This window comes from Giraffa tippelskirchi, chromosome 7 (assembly GCF_054371585.1).
Source record: "Giraffa tippelskirchi isolate mGirTip1 chromosome 7, T2T-mGirTip1v1.2.pri, whole genome shotgun sequence".
Lineage (NCBI taxonomy): Eukaryota > Metazoa > Chordata > Mammalia > Artiodactyla > Giraffidae > Giraffa > Giraffa tippelskirchi.
In genome coordinates this window covers 129,837,716-129,863,515 of record NC_137281.1, presented here as the reverse complement: position 1 = coordinate 129,863,515, position 25,800 = coordinate 129,837,716, and the positions used below count along the sequence as shown (strand labels likewise).

The following is a 25,800-nucleotide window of genomic DNA, read 5'->3' as shown; positions in this document are numbered from 1 at the left end:
GCGGATTAATGAGCTCCTCCATTTATTTGTCTTCCTAACAGCTGAACTGTTACAACTATTGACACTCTTCAAAAGGTTCCGCTCTGAACCCTGTCCAGGCGCTGCAGGCTCCGATGGACATCTTCAAATCCAGAGAATGGAGGGGCAAGGGCTTCCCCTGTGTGGTGCCAAAACCAACAAAGCCCCATGGATCAGGTAATGAAACTTCAGCTTTTCCTCTTTGAGATTTATTTACTGGCAGCTGACAAGGGGCAAATTCAGCTCGAATTGTGCAGTCAAGGCCCTGTCAAGCTTTTAGAGGCACCCTTGTCTTGAAGCACCTTCATGACTGGCATTTCACTCAAAAGCCCTCGGCACTGGTCCTTAACAGCTTATGACATCACAAAGGACACTCCAGACAGATGCCTACATGGCATCCTGCAGCATTTTAAAAGAGAATTAGTGGTTTTAATTATGGTCGTAGTATGAAAGGGAACCATGCAAGCTCCACAGGAGACCTTTGATCAGACCCTTTCGCTAGTACAATGCCACGGAACTGTGACTATTCCTGGTAAGGGGCCTTTTCTTGCTGAATGACTCACCAGTGATCTTTGAATGCAGACAAGCTTCTAGCCCTCCCTCTTCATTAGTGAGCATTTCTATACAGGGGCCTATATAGTGCTTGGAGTTTAGGAGCTATACAATTGGGGGGAAAAGAATCCCTACAGATTCAGGCCTCTACTTAGGAAGTGCTGAAGGACTCTGAGTGACTTTATTCATTAAAACAGGTTGCTATTAATTAACTGTCATAATAAAATAAAGAACAATTATTTGCATTTCTTACTATGTTCTCTTTAGTAATATGTATAAAAGATGCTTGTAACAGAAATGAATTTATTGAACCACTTCCCCACACCCCTGAACCCCCACTACCCCCCTTTCTGGCAGCAGGAAGCCTCCTGATTATTGGGTCCAGATTTATGAGCCCAAATAGAAGTAAAACATGAATATAAAATTAATTAAGGAAAGACAAAATCCTTTTTACTTGCCAGTTTCAGCAACTGAAAAAAAAAAGCAAACAACAATTAGCTTACTTTTTTAGTGATTTCAGAGAATGAAACCTTAACTTTTTTCAAAATATCATCTGGTTGGTATTTAGTTTGAAGTGTGAGATTATGTAACAACTACAGCTACTCAAAAAAAAAAAAAAGAAAACCAACACCCCCATCGCCCACACCCCAAACAGTACTCTAGCTTGAAATGTAACAAGATTCATTAAAAAATAATAATAATAATTTCATTTCTAGGAGCCAGAGAATGTCTTTGGTCTGGTATTAATATTTTAAGAATTTAATTTTAATACCAATCCCAATAAGCAGGGCCCTTAAGATTCATGGTCAATATTTTAAGTATATGAAAATAGTTCATTCTCTTCTAGAATTTAATCAAGCAAGCCATTTGCTAAAAGGTTGTGAAAGTAGGAAGATTTTTCAAAATATTCTCACTGAAATGCTAATTCAGTAACACAGGCTAAATAGAATTTGTGGAAATAGCACATCTCAGTTTCTAACTCTGTTGTAAAACAGCACCATGACACCATGTTACTTATATCTGGGAGATGACTTAGTCTTCCGTTTTTAATGCCATTTCTTTTCTTGGAGGAAAAACTTTTGGACTTGGGAATTTTGGAAGCTGAAAGCCGAGCCAGTTTTTCAGTTTGCTGTCTCAGCCATTTTTCATATTTCTCAAACTTCGTAGTTCCTTTCTTAGGTGCTTTAGAGCAACCGAAATATCAGCCAGCTGGGGATCATTCTGGGCCTTGTGAGTGTAGAGACGGAAGTGTCTGATGGTTTCAGATAACAAGACTTCAGGGTCTGCACTTCTTTCCTGAAGGTGCAGCATCCGTTCACAGGAGATGGCGTAGTTCTTGTGCCAATTCACTGGGTGTTCCTTTCGTAAATAGACAATCTCTTTATAAAGCTGGAAGACAGCAAAAACATTGGCATTCCATTGTTATCCCTTGACTTTTTTAAAAAAAAGACTAGAAAACACAGAGGAATTAATAACACAAGGAAAAAAAAAATGCAAGCAGCCTACAGTAAAAATCTAATCGTTGCTAGGCCATGCAGAAAATGCAAGGATGGTACTGTAATTATTCCAGTAGCAGGAGGCAAATGCGCTTCATATAAAACTGTTTCTGGGTTTTGGATGTTGCAGAGGGAACTTTAGACACACTGTGCCAAGACAAAATGCTCTTCCTCCAGAAAGATGTTCTGGGAAAGGGATTTGGTTCTAATTCATAGAAAGCTATTTACTCAACAGGCAGAAAGGTTGAAACTCTAAATTTAGCTATTAAAGAAAAAAAAAAGTAGCTTTCTTTAGAAAACTGCATGGAAAAAGAACTTGAATAGATTTCAGTTTTGTCTGTCATTTTTAAATAGAATTCTGTCTACATTATAAACAACAGTATTAACAATAGCAGCAGTAGAAAATCTCTAACAAATCCAGCATCCAACAGGCTGGGCATAATATAATTTAGGAGACATCCTTAAAGTGAGATGTTGAAAATCACCACAGTGTCCTAAAATAACAATTTTCATAGTTAAAACTTTGCCCCCAGGAAGTCAGAATTTTGCTTTTCAGTAGAGTCTTTAATACTGAGTTTTCTAGAGGAAAAAGATCAAAATTTAACAAATAAACCAAAAAAGTAGATGCAAATCTACAAAACAATATTATGCTTGCTTATTGGGGAATTTCACAACCTTCTTGGGGATTATCAAATTGAAGTCAAATCCACAGGCACTTGAGTTAACCAGCAGCCGCCATGAGAGCGCAGGACAAGTAATGATGCTTTCTCCAGGGACAAGGGCTTTTTGAATTAGAACTATACTCATTACATCATTCAGTTGAAAGGGACCCAATTATATTATCTATTTCCCCAACTCCTACTCTAGAGTAGACAAATGCATACCCAATCTTTTTCAAAACAACATCCCCATGAAAAATTCCCCAATCTGTATTTTTTATGTCATTTTGATATTTAATAACCCTTAGTCCTGAAGCTGCCTTTTAAAGCTATTTTCCCCTTGCCTTCACTCCATAAAATAGGAAAGAGTCACCTCGTACTTTTCATAGACTTCAAAGCTATTAAGTCAGCATTTTATTTTCTTGGTAAAATGTTCAAAGCTTCTCTACTTTTTCTCATAGTCTTTTTTATTTTCCCTATCTGCTGCTCCTCTTCCTGAGCCTCCCTCCGATGAGCGACGTGTAAAATGCATGGCAGGCTGCCCTGCATAAAGTCGGTGCTCAAGAAGTGCTCAGGTTCTTTTCTTAGCTGTTTTCAAAATCCTGATTAGATTTTGGGGTGCAAGATGGATGCCAGCAACTCAGTAAGCACTTTCCAATGGCTCAAGAGAATAAGAGGCTCACTCATGACCTCCCTGCTACGTACGTCTTCAGACATCAGAACAGCCATACTACCCTTTTCTCAAACACTCTGATACTGATGTCTCATCAGCTCATTCTGGATGGCCCATTAGCCACATGTGCTGTATCTTAAGAAGTTAACGGTCATTTTTCATCATGTGGAAATTGTATTTCTTCCTCTAAGCGTGAATCTTTGTGACATTAAGTTTAGTGGAACATAGTCTAGTTTGGGGGGACTTCTTCAGTGTATCAACTGTATTCCTAAAGATAACAGGTCATTCTTGCTCTCCCAGTACACCTGAGCTTAATGTTCTGCATAACTATTGAGCAGGACAATGTAAATAATAACAAAATATCTTCTATACCTAACAAGAATGTTCTAAAAAAACCTGTACGAGGAGGTGATTTGTGTTGACCCATCAAGTATTTGAGCTCCTTGGTCTTGCAAACAATGTCACACACCTGGAGACATACGTGAAGGAGATACCTATAGACTATGTTATAGACTTGTGTTCACTGAACAGAGTAATGCCTGCAGGCCCAAAGGGACAATATATCCATGAATTGGCTTTAGTGGTGCCCTCACGACTGACCATGGAACAGATCACTGATGAGAATATAAAATATTACTAAGTCTCAGATTCCTCCCAACTAAATATGACTTGTTTTTCACAAAATCACAGGGTATTAGAGATGAAATGGATCTGACATGGCCAGGATATGAGAGATAATCTATAAAGTTTACAATCCGCTTTTTTTTTTTGAAAGAAAAAATAGAAAGGTCAATTGGCCCACAGTTAACAATGAATGGTGGAGCAGGCCTTGAATCAGGACTCCCTGACTGCCAGTCGGAACTCCAGAACACTGCTTCCTGTATCTAGTCCCTGGCTGTTCTTGGTGGGCCCCTCGGAGGTGTCCACCTTTACCCCTGTGGTTTCCTGCACCACATGTGTCTGGCTGGCTTCTTCTGATCTTTCAAGATGACACTGCAGTGACATCTTCTCTGGCAGCTTTCCCTCCCTTCCTCATTGCCTCTCCCCAGGAGGCTGTGCTCATACACCTCTCTCTGTCCCATGGCACCTCTGCACACCTCTTGTATCTCTCACTGCTAACTGAGGACTTTATCTTCTCTCTCCCTCTCTGGCGTGTGCCCATTTGACAGCAGCGTCAATGCCTGATCATCTCCATCACAGTATTTGGTACAGACTGGGTGCTCCAAAAATGCTCTGAGTAAATGAATACATGAGTAAACCATGGACCAATAAGCAGACAATTGAGGAGTAAAAGCTGTCACACTAATTGGACACCATGCTATTTTGACTCAGTCCCAAACAAATGCCCTGGCTGAGTGGATCCACAGCAGCCCAGAGACAACATAAATAACCACTTGCTTAGACATACAGCTCCTGGGCCCTGTTCTCACCGGCTTTTGCCCAGGATGTCTGTTTCCTATACTGCAGGCTCCAAGACTATCTCAGAAGGTGGGGAAGAGTCCAGTGCTATAAATCAAAGAAAAGCAGGGCCTTGTTAACACAGTGCTACAGCAAAGCAAGCCTCTGGTCTGTACCCTCGTTCCCATCATAGAGGACCAGCTAAGCAAGAGCCTTAGCGTGGCTGGATGTGAAGGCTGTCTGGCTTCCTGGGGTTATTCTCCACGACCCTTTGTCTCTCTCATGAAATCTCAACCAGCCACGGTCCAATCGTTTCAAGTGTTGCCAGGGTCATGACTTTTGTAGAGGGCAACCCATCAGAACTGCTTTTAAAAAAATAAAGCCATCATATTAGTTTCCTATTACAGTTGTAACAAATCACCACAAATGTAGTGGTTAAAACATAGCAGTTAAAACAATATAAATGTATTATCATATATTTCTAGAGGCTCTAGAATCTGGTTTTTTTTTTTTTGCCTTTTCTAGCTTTCAGAGGCTGCCTGCTCTTCCTAACTTGTGGCCCCTTCCTCCATCTTTCAGGCCAGCTACCTGGCAATCTTCAAATCTCTTCTGATCTCTGCTTGCAATGCCACGTCTCCTTCTCTGACTCTGACCTTCCTGCCTCCTTCTTCTAGGGACCCTTGTGATTATATTATATATTATATTATAATCTAGGATAATCTCCCCACCTCAGGATCCTTAATCACATTTGCAATGTGCCCTTTGCCATGTAAGGCCACATATTCACAAGTTCTGGAGATGAGAACATGGACTTCTTACATTATTTTGTCAACCACGGTCATTTACTTTAGATGTTATTTGAGAGACACATGACTATTTTTCCATTTGTATTGATTTATAATGCCAAATAAAGCTGGAAACAAAAAAGTAAAAACTCTACTGTGATACACTCTCTTTACATCCCAAACAGTCACCACTACCCTCCCACCAAATGTATTTATATATGTAAAAGTGCAACATACGTTATAGGCGTGAGTGTAGAGTTGAGCTTTCACGTTTGAAGGCAAACTTGCACTTTCTGCCAGGTTAAAGATGAAGAACGGTGTTTTCATCCTGGGAGTGGGAGGGTGTTCATGTCAATTTCACATTCAAAGCTAAATCGGCCAGACTTTTCCATTGATGAGGATCATACAGAACCCTTTATTATATTCTTTTCACCTTTTTCATATTCATAGAAGTTTACTCTGAACCAACAGTAACCCTCCCCTCACCCCAAGACACTGCATTCTGTTCATCATCACTATTGTGCATCACCTTCCCTCCAGATGTACATCTTCACTGTGCAAGAGCAGCTGGGAGGGGGAGACTTGCTGAGTCTGTCAGCACATCCCTGAAGGTACCCATCACGACAGCTCATGCCGTGTGTGACCAGTTCTTCAAAGATGGCTGGACTCTTTGACCACATGAACTCATCCAAATTGTATTCAGCACAGCAATTAAACCAATACCTGCCCGAATAACTACCTGCTTTCTTCTTTTATGTGATTTCTCCCCCAGCTTTCCCACACTGTCACACTGAAGAATCGTGTGAACATTTGGTATATCTTTGATTAGTCCCTCAAAGCAAGTATTTGTTCTTATAACTGGGTTGATAAATTGAAATATGCAATTTTCTGACATTTCCAAAACACTACTGCAAAGACTATCTTTTTTGTAATTGTTATTTTGTCAAGAACCATATTTCTTGACAATTAAAAAAAAAACCCTCTTTAAACATATCACACCCTAACTCAATTTCTGGGGCACTCAGCCCCTGGCCCAGAGTGGGCATCAACCCATTTTTCCTGGAGAAAGTACTTCATACTTGGTACCCCTGTCTGCATCACTTAGGCCTTTTACATTTTAGGCCAAAGTCTGTTAGTGTTAGATATTTTGAATATTTTAAAATAATGGCAGGAACACAGAGAGACAAGAGCATCACTGTGAAGTGTTTACTTCACATAGGAACAGGGAAGTCCAGCATCTAGCACATGAATATTCAAATCTCTTGGAATATGTCTGTCTGCTCCATTGACAATAGGAACTGTGTCATATTCCTATCTGTAGCCTCCACGCCTAGCACGGTGCCTGGTCTCTAGGAAGTTTTCAATAAGTGCTTAAATAACTAACTAGCACATTACACATGGGACAGGGTGGTAATTATCAATTTCTCCTCAACCAATTACACTGACTTTGGTTTAGTGGAGGCAGGAGAGCACAGGAGTGATGAATGTTCCAGTCAGAGAGATGTGAATTCTGGACTCTATTGGTAGAGCTATGCGGCCTTGGACAAGTAACCTCTCTGCCTTCAGTTTGTTCTTTTTGTAAAATGGGGTAATAATGACTTCTCCACAGGTTGTTGTATGGATGAAATGAGATTATGCCTTAGTAACAATTAGTACAATGTCCCAAACAAAATAATTGCTCATAAGAATTATTTTTGTTATCACCATGCCCCCCTGCTCCCCAAATGAAAAGTGCCACAAGCTACTTCTACTACATTAAAAATAGACTGCAAACAGAAAGTATAAGTCAGTCACCTTGCTTGCCACATCTCTTCATTGGCCACAGATTCCCAGGAAGAAGGATCAAACCTGTAGTTAGAAGAAAATGGTAACATTTTCCTGCCAGCTACCTTTATTATTATGGACATGTCATTTTTGTTTTATAATCTTACAAGGCAAATAAAATAGGTTGCATCTTGAAGTATGGATAGAGACCAAAATAACAAACTTATTCCCCTAGAAGTATTTGATGGTTAGGAATTTGAGGTTTTGGTAAATGTATTCTTAATCTGCATAATGAGCCCCACCGCCTCACAGGAGCACACTAAAGCTCAGTGGGAAGAGGATGGAGGCTTTTGGGGAGTCAGCTGTTCCTGAGAGCTGTCAGGTGGGCAGTGGGGTCGGGGTAAGGCCTGGGTCCCTCTGTGGCACAGCTGAAAGCCATAGAGCTGTGAGGAGAGGGGACTCCTGGCTTTGAAAGATCATTGTTGGAGCTAGGGTGCTGCTCAAAGAGCACTGGCTAAACCATTTGCTGATTTTTTCCCACTTAATTAAAACTTCTCTTAGCATGTATCTCTTTTGACAGAATGGAGGCAGTGAGTGATGCTGTGTACCTGTACTGTCATCAGCTGTTTGGAGAACAGGGGATTTTCCAGCTTTTCCTCACAATGGTCACAGAGTACTTTCATATACAACTACTTATCTAGCTCTGGCTGGAGCACAGCAGTGGGGTCTGTTTGCCCATATTGACTCAGAAAACTTCAGTAGCATTTGTTCATATGATTTTGAGTGTTGCTCTTGAATTATAGGCTCCCCTGATAACTCAGCTGGTAAAGAATCTGCCTGCAATGCAGGAGACCCCGGTTTGATTCCTGAGTCGGGAAGATCCTCTGGAGAAGGGATAGGCTACCCACTCCAGTAGTCTTGGGCTTCCCTTGTGGCTCAGCTGGTAAAGAATCCGCCTGCAATGCAGGAGACCTGGGTTTGATCCCTGGGTTGGGAAGATTCTCTGGAGAAGGGAATGGCTACCCACTTGAATTATAAGCAGCAATTATCTAATCTTTGCATAGTTCATAATTTAATTAAAAAAATAGGCAATAGAGAACCCTATCTTCAGATGACTCATTTTCCATATGAGAGAGAGTCAACTCTAGGTAGAGATGCTTCAGGAAGACTAATCAAAACAACAGAACGAGGCTAACGACAAAAAGTTGTGAAGAAAAAGTTACTTAAATCCCAGTCTTCCTACAGAGAAGTGATCTGCCATTCTTTTTTTTTTTTTTCTTGTTTTGGCCACACCACGTGGCCATGTGGGATCTTAGGTCTCTGACCAGGGATGGAATCTGAGCCCCTTGCTGCGGAAGTGGGGAGTCTTAACCAATGGACCACCAGGGAAGTCCCTGATCTGCCCTTCTTGAAGAAAAAAAAAGCGACAAGTTTATGTAGGTGGAAACTGTTAGGGACAACAGAGTGAGTTTTAAAGCTCTGCTTCAGTTAACGAATCTCTTCCACTTTTAGGGTCTGAGATACAGGATGATGGAGCGTGTAGCATTACAAGAGTTGGACGTGGATGGTGGTACATATCTAACTATGTGAGGCCCACTTAACCATCGCTGCCTTTCCTCCACATCTCCATTGTTCTTCAAGCCTGAGGACAAGAAATATACCTTATTCTCTATCATGATACTCTGTGGGCAGCGAATAGCAATATTAACTACTAATAAAAAGACAAAAAAAATAAAAAAAATTAAAAGGCATTTCAAAATTTAGTAAGGTTTTTAGGCACACAAAGCAGCTATACACTGATGGGAAACAACTGCTCTCCATACCTTCCGTAGTCTTCAGTCCAGTTATAGATATTTCTCGTAAGTTTAATCCACTCCTCAGGGTTGAATACAATCTCCGAAGAAACTAATTTGTCACAAGAACCCCATGGCCAAAGTGAATAGTTCTTTTTCCAGGTTGGATCGCCTTCGTGAATTCCTATGCAAACAAATGTTTCTTTTCTATTGAAGACAGAAAAATATGTATTATCAGCTTAAAGTTCTAAATGCCAAATACATATAACTCAGGAAGGGTCATTTTTGACTCTAAACCTCTGTTACCAATAAACCATTTGTGAACACTTTGGTTTCTTTAAATCTCTGCCAACAGACTGCTTTAAATTGATATTAGTGGGGAAAAAAGCTGTCTGGGGATTGAAAGGAAGCACACAGACATAAATAATAAAACCTACCTGTTTGTGACACGGTAAGAAATCAGGCAGGGACAAACACAAGGAAAAAGTTTGTGGTTCTGTCTCATGTGTAAATATACATATTATTTGATACCTTCTAAATTTTATAGGTGGAAACATGTCTTCATATTAGTAGTACTACTAATACTAATAGTCTTTCTGTCCTCCAACTTCCATTACATTTTACTTTTAATCTCTTTTAGCATTATTTTATTGAATCTACTATTTTCTTTCTTTCTTTTTTTTTTTTTGCAAGCGAATAGAATTTATTAAAGAGAAAGAAAGTACAAAGCTTTCAGCATAGACAGTGAGAGCGGGTAAAGAGTCCCTCCAAGGTGGGACTTACAGCAGTTTTCATATCCTTCCTTAAATCACATTATTTCTAACCAGTCAATTTAAAGGTCAAGACACTTAACATCTTTATAGCTTCTCTTGATCCTTGGATTAAGTTACCACCCTTTTTTATGCCCTCTGGCCATTTTACCATGGACCAGACAGTGGGCTTTAGATTAACCGTCACCAATTGTTTTTCCTTCAAGCGTATGGAGTGAAAGTCACTCAGTCCTGTCTGACTCTTTGCAACTCCAAGGATATACAGTCCATGGGATTCTCCAGGCCAGAATACTGAAGTGGGTAGCCATTCCCTTCTCCAGGCAATCTTCCCAACCCAGGGATGGAACCCAGGTCTCCCACATTGCAGGCTGATTCTTTACCAGCTTAGCCACCAGGGAATGAATCTACTATTTTCATTTACAACTCCTTCCTTCTGAGTAGCCCAGAAGTATCCTGAGGATAGGCTCTTTATCACTAAATTAATTCTGAAATCTAAACATGGAACAACTATCTGAAGACTATGAATAGTAAATGGTAGAAAGAAGATTGAGGGAAGAAAGCAGAATTCTGAGTTCCACCAAATCCGTGGTGAGTTTACTCCTTTTCATCTTCCAGGATTACCTGGCCTGAACTCAAAGGAAGCCTGAAACCCAAAATACATACCAAGTGAGAACAAAAAGATCTTAAGAGAAGCCTTCCCCTTGCTTTTTCCCAAGCCCAAGGAGCAGGAAAAGGAACTTGTACGGGTTGGAAGAGCAGAGGAAATCCCCAGAACTTTTTCCCTTCCCTCCTTCCCTGGGCACCAGGCAACACTGTGCCAGCAGCAGAAGCTGCAGCACAGTGGCAGCTGGGCAGGTTCCTGTAACTCTGCGGAAGTGGGCACTTCTCGCTAACCAGAGGAGCCGTGGTTCCAAGAATTGGAGCAAATTCCCATTACTCCTCCACTGGATGGGCTTCATATAATTTTAGAAAGACAGAACGTGTGTCAATGAACTTGAAGCTAGATCAAGAGAAATTGTGTAATTTAAACAAAGAGGAAAAAATATCGAAAGTATAGAGTCTTAGGTACCTGTGGAACAATATCAAAAGGTCTAACACTGGAGTCATCAGAATCCCAGAAGAGAAAAAAGGTGGAGCAGGAAAAGTACTTAAAGAAATAACATCAGAAAACTTCCAACTTTTGTGAAAGACATAATCTTTCAGATTCACGAAACTTAGCAAATCCCCAGGTTAAACTCAAAGAAATTCATGCCCAGATACATCATAATCAAATTGCTTAAAACTAAAGACAAAAAATCTTGAAAGCAGTCAGAGAAAAACAACACATTTCACACAAGGGAAAAAATGATATGAATAACTGCAGATTTCTCAACAGAAGCCATGCATGGCAAAAGGATATAAAATAACACTGTTAAAGTGGTGAGAGAAAAAAAGAACTATCCAACTCAGAATTCCATATCCAGAAATATCCTTCAAAAATGAAGGTGAAATAAAGACATTTTTGGGTAAAGAAAGATTAAGAGAATTCACTGCTAACAGTCTTGCTCTGAAAGAAATGCTAAAGGACTAACTTCAGAAGGGAGAAAAATGATACAAGAGGGAAAGCTGGAACACCAGGATTGAAGGAAGAGCAACAGATCTGGTAAATATCTGAACAAATATCTTAGACTACTTTTTCTCTTAAATTAAAAAACATATGTTGAAAACAAAAATTATCGCATGTCTAATATAACATGTTTGACAACACAATCAAAAGTGGAGTAAAGGAACTTACATGCCACTAAGATCTCTACAGTTCACTTGAAGTAGTAAATTGGTTTAGTCACTAAGAGATGTCCGACTCTTGTGACCCATGGACTACTGCCTGCCAGGCTCCTCCGTCCGTGGGATTTTCCAGGAAAAAGTACTGGAGTGGTTTGTCATTTCCTTCTCCAAAAGTAGTAAATAGATTGTGAAAGTTAAATATGTCTGTATACTGTAATTCTAAGAGCAACCACTGAAAAAATTGACCAAGAGACACAGTAACATGGAATACTAAAAAAAATCAAATTATCCAAAAGAAAGCAGGAAGGGTAACAGTGGAATGAAAAACAGAAGAACAAACAGAAAACAAGTAATAAAATGATAGATGTACATCTAAAACATGTCAATATTTACATTAAATGCAAATGGTCTGGATATAAATGCAGTGATAGACAAATTGTTAGAATGGATAATAAAACAAGAGTCAAATATGTGCTGTCTACAAGAAACCCACTTTAAACATGACATAGGTGGCTAAAAGCAAAAGGAAGAAAAAAAGATATGCCATGAAAACACTAATCAAATTAAAACCAGTCAAAAACCCTAGAAGTATTTTTTTGTTTGTAAATACAGAAAAAGGTGCAAATGCAATTAAATAAAGAAAGAATAAATGTTTTCAACAAATGATATTAGGACAAAATAACATTCATAGGCAAAAATATCTTTGTTCTAAGCACCCCCTTGCAAAAATTAACTCAAAAATGATTTTTGATCTGAAATATAAAACATAAAACTGTAAAACTCTTAGAAGAAAACATGAGATAATCTTTGTGACCTGGCATTAGGCAAGAGTTGTTTGACAGGAGATCAAAAAGTATGATCCATAATAGAGAAATATGATAATTGGATTTCATCAAAATAAAAAAAATTACCTGCAAAAGACACTTTGAAGAGAATAAAAAGACTGGGAGAAAATAATAATAGATTTGAATCTAGAATATACACAGAACTCTCAAAACTCAATAGAAAAGAAAACAAACAATCCAATAAATCCACTAATCCCACTCCTACGTATGAAAACATATTCACACACAAACCTGTAGATGAATGTTTATAGCAGCTCTATTCACAAATAACTGGAAACAACCCAAATGTCCTTGAATAGATGAATGGATAAACTGCAGTACATCCATACAAAGGAATACTACTCATTAACAAAAAGGAATAGACTATTGATATACAACAATAACTTGGAAGGATCTCAGAGGCATTTTGCTAAGTAAGGTATGCTAGTATCAAAAAGTCACATACTTTATGCGTCCATTTATATGACATTCTGGAAAAGGTAAAACTATAGCATCAGAGGATTGGTGGTTGTGAGGGTTAGGGCTCTGGGGACAGTACAACAACAAAGGAGCAGCAAAAGGGAGTTTCTGGGGTCCTGGATTTGTTCTGTATCCTAACTGTTCCTACCCACTTGGCCAATTCTTTCTTAGTCTTTGAGTCTCCAAATTTCATCCATATCAGTATTATCATGCTTACCAGCTGATACTATAACTTATCTGTTTCACATTTAAGGCATCACTTGACATCCGTCTCAAAGATGATAACAGCAGGGATCACACCCATCCACCTGCAGCTAGTACAGGTGTTGGGACATTTTGAATACCCAATATTTATTAAATAAATGCTACATGAATGCCCCTCGGCAGAATTAATTGCTTCCTCATCCATGGTCTCAGAACATTTGGCTTATACTGTCAATTAAGTCATCCATTTAGTAAACACACATTGAACATTTACTGTGTTGCACACTTTACAAGGCTTTGTTGGTACAGAGCTCACACCATCATGGCCAACTGTATTCATATCTATGTATACATACAACTAGATTGTAGTCTACTTAAATCTGGAACTGAGTCTCACTTTATTGCCTAATACAAACTGGTACATAGTAGGTTCAATGAATGTTTACGAGGTTAAATTAAATAAGAAAGAAAGTGAAAGTGAAGTCGCTCAGTTGTGTCCGACTTTTTGCGACCCTGTGGACTGTAGCCCACCAGGCTCCTCTGTCCATGGGATTTTCCAGGCAAGAATACTGGAGTGGGTTGCCATTTCCTTCTCCAGGGGATCTTCTCAACCCAGGGATTGAACCTAGGTCTCCCGCATTGCAGGCAGACGCTTTAACCTCAGAGCCACCAAACTGCACCAAAAATGCCTATTTGGAGATGTTGTTAATATTTCATTCCAAAATAGAACAATTTACTATTACTCTCACAGCACATTTATACCTGTTACCTTCATATTACTTCATGAGCCACAGTAAACTTCAGGCTCTGAACACCAAAGTACCACTTCATTATGTTCTTAGTAAGGGACAGTTTAACTTTGGAATTTATAAAAATTTCTGAAATCCCCTTTATAAGAGAATAGAAATTATGAAATAAGTTTTCTTCTTCAGGCTCTGGACAATCTCAAGCATTTCACGGACAGGAAACATATTCAACAGTATGCCACTGAAGGAGTTATTTATTCTTGACCTTAACTATGAATTTTATCTTCTGAAGTATAGGATTCACAATTCTCATATGTTATCTCAGTCAGCATAACTATAGGTGTTTTTCTTATTTATAAAAATGCCTTATCCTTTAGAAAAAAATCCTTAAGCTATTTTTATATAGTGATTATTCCCGGAAAACATTTGCATTAAACTTGAAAGGGGGCCATGGTGTTGATCAGGGGGAAACTATAATTGCTTGCGATCTACCTGCAATGATTTCAAGTAGGCAGGCACATCTCCAATTTCTCTTAATTGTACTAAGATCTTATTTGCTATTCTTGCTAATCTGTCTTTATATTTCCTTTACCCAGAACAATAACATTTATTTCTGCCTGGCCTCATTTATGCACAGATATTCAATTTAATTACAAAGATAATCTCACCGGCGACTGGGAAATAGGTGTAGAAAATTGGTCTTTTGGATGAAGCACAGCTGCTACATAAACAATTTTAGAAGAGCTTAAGATTTTAGAAAAGCTATTATATGAAAAGAATGCTTACTGTTTATTTACTTCAAGAAAATGATAAAGATTAAATGTGACCATTCCACTAGGTAATATTCCTTCCACAGGATTCCACCGGTTCCCAGGAAACTTGACGCCTGGTAAATGCTTTGCCATCTTGGGTAAATACCACTCATAAGTCATCATCTGCCAGAAAGATAACATGTGATATCATGCTTTTCATATGTTTCTTTAAAAAGAACCAAGTTTATCAAGGACGATGAAAAAGTTACCAAATGTGGAGTTACTCATTAAATATAAACATAATTGAAAAATACATACAAATGCAACCAAGGTATGCGCCACTATTCTTCTAATGACTCGGACCTTAGATTTTATGTCTTAAGTTATAATTATCAGCTATCAATAAAATCAGCACCTAATTTATGACCAGAAGGACCTCCTGTTCTTATACCTAGGGAGTGAACCGGCTTAAGCATCACTTCCTCTAGGATGCCCTCCCCAGTTTTCACAACAGAACAACATGCTCCTGTAGCACTACGTACCTACCTTGATTACAGCTTCTAGCCTATTCCTCACTAGACTGAGAGCTCCTATAGGAAAGAGACTGTATCTTTTCACCTCATTGCCTCTGCGCCTAGCACAATGCCTGGCACAGAACAGTTCCCAAACTATGTGTGCTGAAGCTGAATTGTCTTTTTGATGGCCAGACTAGACAACCTAGGCAAAATAAAGAGATGTGTCATTACTCTGTTTTATCATTCATTTATTCAGAAAACAAAAACAAGTAGTGCTTGACCTATAGTGAAGAAGATATAATCCCTGCCCTTGAGAAGTTCAATCATATAACCTAGGCCTCAAAGTTAAAAACCCCTTGGCTAAACAATCTGAATCTATTAATAGCTCCAAATTAATTACATGTCTTTACATATTCTTTTGGTTAAAATAAATCATTAGTATTAAATTTTTTTCTTAATTCTATACTTAATATATACTTCATCCTACAATTTTATATGTACAGATTTCATTTTTTAAAGAAGACGTCATTAAAGTGTGCATATTATCACTTGAGCAATTATGTTTATGTTTTACCTGTCTCTACAAGTCATTTAACTAGAAGTGACAAATTAATTTTAATCTAAGTATGTAGAGGGTGCTTCCCTGGTGGCTCAGTGGTAAAAAAATCCATCTGCAATGCAGGAGATGTGGGTTTGATCCCTGCATTGGGAAGATCCCTGGGAGGAGGGCATGGCAACCCACTTCAGTATTCTTGCCTGGAGAATTCTATGGACTGAGGAGCCTGGCAGGATGCAATCCACAGTGCTGAAAAGAATCAGACACAACTTAGCTACTGAACACCAACAACATATTGGAAATACTCAAAAAATACTTATTGAATTAGAGTTTATTTCCCAATAGTTTCAGTATTTGAGAATCAAAAGTCAAAGTCAAAGTCGCTCAGTCATGTCTGACTCTTTGTGATCCCATGGACTACACAGTCCACGGAATTCTCCAAGCCAGAATACCGGAGTGGATTCCCTTCTCCAGGGGATCTTCCCAACCCAGGAATCGAACTGGGGTCTCTTGCATTGCAGGTGGATTCTTTACCAACTGAGCTTTGAGGGAAGCTCCTATTTGGGAATAGTAACATTCATTAAATACCCACTTTGTGCTAAGACCTTATTGTTTCTCATTCAATTCTCATAATAACCTTATTATGTGAGAATAATTATTTCTGATACTGTTGATTGCCCACTCAACAGCCAATCCTTCTTTTCAACTAACACAATCCTGGTTTTAATCAGAGAGTTACAGTCATTCTCCTTTGCTAGTGAGTAGTTTTTGGAGTAGTCATATGACCCAATACTGGTTAGTGGGGCCTGAATAGAGATCTAGTGGGGGCATCTGGGGCGCATGTTATTCCCAATACAGAGAAAGAGAGAGAGAGAGAGAGAACTCAGAAGAAGCACTTTGGATGCAATGTTTGGAACCAGGCATCCTTCAGTTCAAGAGACCTGCAGAAAACCCGCCCTAGAACACAGCCATCATGGAACTGCTTGTATTATCAATCCTAAAAGCTCCTTTCTCCAGACTACTTGTTTTGTGAGATTAAAAATTCCATAGTTTAAGCTACTCTTAGTCAGGGATTTTGTTTCTTACATTCAAAAGCATCCTAACTTACTTACCTAATGATGATTTCCATTTTATAGACAGGGAAACAGAAGTTCTAAAAGGAAAACTCTTTAGCCCTAAGTCACACATCCAGGAAGTGAGAGGATAAGGATGTGAATTCAGGTTGAATTAACTTTGAAATCTGAGCTTCTCAACCATAGTACCTGTATTTAAAATCATGGTATACCATATTATTAACAAATGATCTAGCTTTTGTCAGATTCTAGATCATTTTAATCAAGACCAAATTAATCATCAGTGTACATGACATAAATGTAAACTGCTTATAAAAATATCTGTGATTTTCAAATTTCCCTATATTTGCAAATCTGTTTAAAGTGTTCTCAAAAATTTTAATTATTTATTAATTGAATGAAATTTATTAAATAAGTATTGTTTTTTCAAAAAAATTTTAAAATCAATATTGTGCCTATAGTTTGCTCAATCAAACTAATAGTAATTTTTCGAGGTTAAGAATTTCTCTTTTCCTGATGACTGTTCTAAAAAGACCAGAGATAGATTTGTTCCTTTTAACTATTTATGGCTTAAACAATAAACCCTATAGTTTAAATACATTTTTTTTAGTTCCAGAAGATTGTTTTAATAGACCTTGAAATTTTCACAAGTCCTTTCCCAACATACTTTTGTCATAAGATCTACAAAATTTACAAATTCTATAACAGAATTGTGGTTAATAATTTCTATTTTGAGTGAAATGTTTACTTACTTGCAATATGACTTATTTTATAGTCAGCCTAATTTATTTTAATCCCTGGACCAGTGGGCAGTGTTAATTTGAATGGCTGACTGGATGTAAAAGAACAATTTAAAAATAAATTTACAACACAGTATTGTCACGGTCTGTCACATGAACTAGAGACCTAGGACATTGTTTGAATCTGAGACACATTAATTCTTAAAACACTCAGTTTAAAAAAGAAAAAGGAAACACATGACTTATCCTATTAGTTACAATAAAGGAAAGAATGTGATATATATTTTACCTCAGAGTGATTGTGAAAACTGTACCCATGCATTGTTAAAAAAAAGAAATAGTTCTTTAAAAAAACACATGTTTTAAAACAATTGCTACTACTATATTTTAAGTATATTTCTCACATACTTACTTCCTGATCCACTAGTGAAATATCTGGCCTCAGTCCCTCACAATAATGCATGTAACGGAGAGAATTTCCTGGCAGATCTCCTCTGAGTAAGATAATCGCATCACGAGGCATGGAGGATAGAAGGTTCTTTCCAAATTTATCAATCACATAGTTGGTCCTTTGGTCACAAATGCTAAATAAAAGGATTATAAAATATTAAAATAGCAACACATTGTTTTGGTTTTAATAAGACTAGGCTTATTCCCCACTCCATTCCTTTCCCATTATACAATCTACACTTAGTGTTTTAAATATTCTAACTTATGTCTTCTAAAAGGATGCATATATTTGAAAGGGAACAATACTAACTGGGGGAAAAAAGGTAGAACTGATTTTTCTAGTGAAAAAAATCAGCATACTGCTTTACTTCTGGAATTTATAATCATTTCCATAAAAAGGGAATCAGTTAGTACTCAATAATGAGTACTTTTTACCCCTAAAAACATATCCAATTTCACTGAAAAGAAGTAAGGTTTCTGATTCCACTTGGAGTATAAGGTAATTTCATGTTAATTCCATTTAGTTCAAAGGGATTTTCAGAAATGCAAAAGGAAATTTGCCAGTTTCTGGCATTAATTTGCACATTTGTCTGACTCTCTTGCATGTAGAGGTTGATCCTTTCCACCACTTCCCTGGACCACTGGCTCTCCGTGTTCCTCTCTCCCTTCTAGACTGAAGCTGATTATCACTAGGGGAAGAACCCAACGAGAAAGAAGGGAAGGAACAATTTGTTGAGATATTTACTTCTCTCCAGGCATTATTTACTGCTGCCAACAATAGCAGTATAGCTCTTTTCAATGATGAAGTAGACTTTTTAACTTCAAAGGAAAAACTGGCATGAATTCTCAGAGCTTTCCACAAAAAAAGAAAACGAATACAAGAGAGAAAAAGCATCAAAAAACTGAACAAGCAATGTCCTTCCTCTTATTATCAGGTCCATTACATGTAATGGTGCTAAGAAACACAGCCTAAAATTGAATCACTGAGTTAGCATCACAGAGCAAATTAATACTTCCAGGAACAAAATACTATCCCTGCCTTTGTAATTGATGATGCAAATGTTTCCTACTGTGATTCCCTACTTTGCAGGGTGATGCCTCACCTTTTGCCACCCAGCAAAGTTCCATTCACCTGGGGGCACAAAAGAATCCAAATCGAACCAAACCACCCAGTCTGTGCAGGCATCTCTGGTGCGGAAACTGAGTTGCCCTAAAGACTTGAGCCAGGAGAAGAATGGGATAAAAGAGGGGTGGGAAACACACTATGGGCCTGGCAAAACCTTTTGAGCCAGCTATGGAGTTGTATCAGGAGTCTGCCTCCTCTTCCCACAAAGCCTCTTGGTGACATAGCATCCCTAACATGGCTGCTCCTCAGCATTATAAATTATACATTGGCTTTAAAAAAAAAAATTATTTATTTTAGTTGGGGGCTAATTACTTTACAATATTGTAGTGGTTTTTGCCATACATTGACATGAATCAGCCATGGGTTTACATGTGTTCCCCATCCTGAACCCCCCTTCCACCTATACATTGGCTTTTAAAGTTAAGTTGAAAGGGGAACTGTCATCTTTTAAAGTACCAATCAAATCTCACTATAACAAAACTCCAGTGGACTCTCAACTTCTATAAAGTTTACTCAATATTACTGCAAATAAATGAACTATCATCTAAGCCTTTACATCTTTTATGTTTGACTGACATTTACATTATAATGGTCATTAAGCAGATTTTGAAAAATACAAACAACACTAATAATGCGTAAGGGTTAAGAAACTTTCAGAACTTTGATTATTCAAAATATTTAATATACACTACTACAGAGTATACTAGATAAGGACCAAGGATTACTCAAAAGATAAATTCTTTGAAGCACAAAATGAATTATTTTAGGGCATACAAAAAAAGCCCAAATTGGGACTTCCCTGCCAGTCCATGAGATGGTTGGATGGCATCAATGACTCCAAGAACATGAGTTTGAGCAAGCTCCAGGAGTTGGTGATGGACAGGGAAGCCTGGCCTGCTGCAGTCCATGGGGTCGCAAAGAGTTGGACACGACTAAGCGACTGAACTGAACTGCCAGTCCATTGGTTAAGACTCTGTGCTTCTACACAGGGAATGCAGGTTCGATCCCTGGTTGGGGAACTAAGATCCCACAAGCCTAGTGGTACGGCAAAAACAAACCAAAGCAAAACTTCAAATGTCTTTACTCTACATTTAAGTGGTATTTTAGATCATGGAACTTTACATATACTCCAAAGAGCTTGTTCAAGCTCATGTCCATGGAGTCATAGATGCCATCCAAGATTCTACAAAGTAGCTCTAGGATCCCTGTTAGTGGGAAATACACAGATAGTTTATAAGCACCACTTGAACCCTTGTTTGCAATTCCCTGAAACTACACATCACTCATGCTGAGATTCTTGTTCAAAAGTTTAACAACCACTGCATTCAGATCAAGCTATCTCACTTTGAAAACTAGTGGAAGGTAAAGATAAAACAAAGCCCTAGAATCTAAATATCCCAAATGTCTCTGGCTGGAAAGCTACTTTTCATAAAAATAACCATGTATTACCTATAGTTAGAATATATTTGGCAAGTTACAAAAAGAATTGCTGAAAGCCATTCCAGACATTGAAGCCCATTGGTGTTGAGCACTCGGTTACTCTCAGATACAAGGGCAGCCAAACCGATGCCAGCAAGGACAGCCACCACTGCATTGCTCTGCATCCAGAATCGTTCCACCTGTGAACAGTGCATCGAATTAACTGTTTTATGTAACCAATTAGGTATTATATATTCTAAAAATATATTGCATGCATCTAGTTGCTTATGCCTGTGTCATTTATGTCTTCTTAACCGACTTCCCCAACTCAACTCCATGTCACTTGATTTTTCCATTTTCAAGCATTCTTCCTTCCCTGTTTGACATGTGGATCTTCCTTTTTGGATCCACACAGTCTTTTCTATACTGCACACTTAATCTTGAATTCTTTATCCTAACGTGAAAAGTTGAAGAGGTGGAGAAATGCTTTTGCTTAACTCCTGATGTTTCCTTCCATGAGAAGCCCCACCAGTATAACACTCTTTCCCCTCACTTATTGCTTCTGGAAGGATTGTAGGGACTGAGCTGACTGGAGAGTTTGGGAGTTGGGCCTGAAGAGCTCTCCTCTTTCCTCTCTCTTTCTCTTGGAAGTGAGTCGCCCACAGGAAGTACTTGTCCAGGGGCAGACTCTGGGGTGAGGTGAACTAGGGAGGGAAGAGGCCTGTCCAGAGCAGCACTGCTTCTGACTGGACTGTTCAGGGATACAGGATGAGGAGGCCCCCTTGCCCGCAGATATTAACCACACTCTCCAACCCCATCGTTCTGGTAACAAAGGTGATTCTCCCACCCAATGTACTCGTTTATCTTGTTCTCAACTGATTCAGAACTCAGGTACTCAAATAAAGTATTACTCATCAGGTCTCTTGGAAAAACACACACAGTTGGTTTCAGCTGCTATCTACATTTACATAGTTTCTGTTATAAAGAGAAGAAATACTCTAATCTCAGATATCGTAGTCAGGGAAAATTGAAATATACTTCCTGGTTTGTATAGGTGTGGACTGGTGAGGTAAGAAAATAAGGGAATATGTTGGTAGAGACCCTAAGTACAACCCATATTTCTTTGCTATTTAAAAAAATTCCTGAAGAAATGTGAAAAAGAGAGTGAAAGTGTTAGTCACTCAGTGGTGTCCGACTCTTTGTGATCCCATGGACTGTAGCCCACCAGACTCCTCTGTCTGTGGGATTCTCCAAGCAAGAATACTGGAGTGGGTTGCCATGCCCTCCTCCAGGGGATCTTCCCCACCCAGGGACTGAACCCGTGTCTCCTGCATTGCAGGCAGATTCTTTACCAACTGAGCCACCAGGGAGGCTCAATCCCCTAAAACATTAAATTTAAATACAATTTCCAACTCCTCATCCTTCAAATTGTAAAAAACCATTGAAAACTCCATAATTAAACCAGAAAGGAATATTCCTAAGACAGTCCTATTGGAACCTAAACTTCAGGATACTGCTCAGTAGCCATAGCCGTTGTATAACCAAATACTACCAACATCCCCCTCTAAAAAAATTAAAAACACCATTAATCCTAAAAAAGAACCATCAAAATTCAATACAATACTGCAACCACCACCACTTACAATTAACATGAGCCCCCCATAAATAGGTGAAGGTTTTGAAGAAAACCCCATAAAACCAATCACCCATCATTGTTACTCAACTATAAGAACACTAAAGACCAACATTCGGAAATCACACCCACTAATAAAAATCATCAACAATGCATTCATTGATCTCCCCACACCATCAAACATTTTCATTAAGCTATTTAAAAAAATTCCAGAAGAAATGTAGTGGTTCCTATTAACATATCTGCAAGCACACACATAAAATGACTAACTTAAATCTACCTTACATTTATTTTTCTATTTAACTATTGTGTTAATGAAACAATGCTTTTTTTTTCCCCAAAAGAGGCCTTAGCCTTACTTATTCAATAATTTAATTTTGATTTGTGATCACATATACACAATATCAGGGCTTCCCTGATAGCTCAGTTGGTAAAGAATCCGCCTGCAATGCAGGAGATTCCAGTTCAATTCTTGAGTCATGAACATCCCCTGGAGAAGTGATAGGCTACCCACTCCAGTATTCTTGGGCTTTCCTTGTGGCTCACCTGGTAAAGAATCTACCTGTAATGCTGGAGATCTGGGTTCAATCCCTGGGTTGGGAAGATCCCCTGGAGAAGGGAAAGGCTACCCACTCCAATATTCCAAAGAGTTGGACATGACCATGTGACTCTCACTTCACTTCACTTCATGCACAATTTTAACTATTTCTGAGACAGCTTGCCCTTCTACAAGATTAATGAAAGACAGATTTGTACATTCATCACGAACTTTCTGGTCAAAGGATATATCTAGGCAAAACTTACCACACCCATGAAAAGTGGTTTTGAAATATCTAAATTTGCCCTCCAGGCAAAGAACAATGAATAAAAGCAAAACATTCCAGTAAAAAGCCATACTAATGATGGACTCTGTCTGTCCCTATAAAAAAAATTAAAATATGTCCAGAATTACTTATGTGACATGAATATTAATAATATTACAGTTATAAGCTATAGGAAAAATATTTGGAACCAAAAACCTTTCCATTTTTAAATAGGAACAAAGAAAGACCTTAGGCTTAAAAATGTGAGTTGGAATAGATAACCAAAACATAGTAATAAGCCACACTGCACTATATATTATAGGCATAACTTGGAAGTATGCAGCAAAAAACATGAAATTAAAATCTGCAGAAGAAATATAAATTACTAATCCTATTAAATTTAAGCTTAATTAAACACATGCAAAACAAAAGAATAATTTCATGCATCAAAATAATAAAAATTTAAAAATGACAAATCTCAATGCTGGTGAGAATGCAGTTGTATGAGAATGTATGTTAGTACAATGTTCAAGAAAAATTAATTTGATAATATATCAATATATCAAGAGCCTTAAAAAATATTCACATTCATTGACCCAGTGGGCATAAATCTTTAAGAACCAGAAATACTGGATAATTAATCCATAACAACGCCTTGGTATTTATTTACAGTAGTGGAAAAAGTGGGAGCAATCTAAGACCCTTAAATAGGAAACATTTAAATTAATTGTCCCAGGTTTTAGAATGGACTATTATACAGAAATTTAAATGATACTAAGTATTTCTTATGGTATGGAAAAATGCTCACAATATAATGTTAGGGGTTAAGCAAATAAAACATTAAGTATGCAAATATACGTTTATATAAGAACATACTCAATAGACTAGAAAGTCAGTGAACAAGAAATTAATAGAGGTTAATAGTGTGATTATTTTTTAGGTTTCCTTTTATCACCAGAGGTTACTTTTATCTTCAGTGGAGTTCAAATAATTACTTGCTTCTTTTGCAAAGCAACAATAATGACTGACTATGGAGGGAGTAAGAGATCCAACCACAAGTTTAAGACATCAGATGGCTCACCTAGTTAGATTATAATAAAGTATAATCAATCTTTCAAAGTCATTAATTTATAATCAGAAAAAAAAACCTAGCAAAAAAGCAATATATATTTGCCTTTATAGAACTGGTCACAGTCATTTATTTGGAATATAAAATACTACTGGCAATGTTCTATAACGATATGGTGACTATATTAATTCAATTAATGAACATGGAAAAAATAAGAGAAAAAGGAATTACTTTACTCACTTTCTTGTTAAACATATATTTGCCCAAACTGCAAGGGCTTGAATGTTGAATGACAGTTGGGTCCTCATATTTGTCATCTGAGAACTGTAAAAGACAATTTATTGTTGGCAGAAAACAAATTTGCTAGTTCCAAATAAGGCATTCTTTACAGACTACACCTGATTATGCAGTAAATAATTTTAAGACTGGGAGTCAGATTTTAAAATTATTTTGTGTTCTTTTAAATTTGGGAGATAAAGTACCACAAGAAAGAGCTAAACAGTTCTAAGATGTTTTTCAGTTGTAACGCTGAATTACCAACTTATACTATTTGAGCTAAGAACAAATAATTATTTGATATTTTTGATATTGGTATACTATATTGATATTATACACCAATTTGTATCCCAGATTAGTTTGATAAGAAGTCATGTGAAACTGAAAACAAAACTAATTCAAATAATTTTCTAGAGATCCAATCATGGAGAAAAAAGGAAAGAGAATTGATTTCCAACCATCCTTTTCTAGGTTATCTCCTTTCTTAAAAGTCTTCCTTGTTTTCTGTATTATTTGGTACAAAAAATGTTTAAGCAATCTCCAAGAAATGTATTTTCCTCCTATAATTAAATTCTTTCATTAATTAATAAACATTTTCCAAGTATTATCTCAGTTTTCAAATAACTCTGGCAATCTCCAATTTTTAATAAAAAAATGACTCGAAACACTATCTCAAAGAACTTTCTTCTCCCTACTGGCAATTTTACTGGAGAAAATGTGATGCCATAAATTATGGAAACCACACAATGTGTATTTTACTAATGGAGACTCATCTACTATGAGAAGACAGCCTTACTCATTTTCAAATACACTTGAAAAATTGATTCCAGCATGAGGCCCATTTCAAACCATCCTTCAAAAGGAATGAAGTCAGTCTCAAAATTAATTTGTAGAGATCTGTTGCTTAAATGTAAGTTTTAAAACATGGGCACTGCCTAGGGTTAGATTAAATAATTTCCAGTATGTAATCCAACAGGATTGCAATTTAAAGATATGCATGGAGAAAGAATGCAATTTGCTTGACTGGAAAAGGGTAGATGATTAGGTTTTATCATGTTCAAGAATTTTCTAGTAGGTTAATTATGAGTTGCCTTTCTTAACACTCCTGTCCACCTGAAACAATTAAAGACTAGAAATTCTCTCCCTCAGACAGTGCTAGGATTATATCCCCATTCCACGTATGATTTCATTGGAACAAACAGTGTGGGTGTGCGTGGGCATCACTTTTGTCAAGTCTTTTTTTCTGAGTATGTGACCTAACTGCTATTATTTCAATGTAAAGGAGACCTTTGAGTTCCCCCATAGATGACTTTTACATGCAGCTAATGAAAGTTAGATGTATGGTCTAGGATTACTCTTGAGGCTTCTCTGGAGCTCATGTGGGGTTTGTTAAGACAAAATATATCAATGATCCTGAACGTGATGACAGTTTTGGAAGGTAGGTAGAAAACAGGAGGCAAGG

At 37.7% G+C, this 25,800-nt stretch overlaps 1 protein-coding gene across 1 annotated transcript in view; it reads right to left on the bottom strand.

Annotated features, from left to right (window-relative positions):
* Positions 1 to 1,580: 1,580 nt before the first annotated feature.
* TMEM260 (transmembrane protein 260) overlaps positions 1,581 to 25,800 on the bottom strand; it is a 67,311-nt gene continuing 43,091 nt past the window's right edge. Inside the window, 9 exon segments of the mRNA XM_081509570.1 lie at positions 1,581 to 1,959; positions 5,819 to 5,909; positions 7,376 to 7,429; positions 9,169 to 9,345; positions 14,713 to 14,861; positions 17,975 to 18,146; positions 20,588 to 20,757; positions 22,995 to 23,109; positions 24,303 to 24,386. Of these exon segments, the coding sequence (XP_081365696.1) occupies positions 1,705 to 1,959; positions 5,819 to 5,909; positions 7,376 to 7,429; positions 9,169 to 9,345; positions 14,713 to 14,861; positions 17,975 to 18,146; positions 20,588 to 20,757; positions 22,995 to 23,109; positions 24,303 to 24,386 (1,267 nt within the window). The 3' untranslated portion in view covers positions 1,581 to 1,704.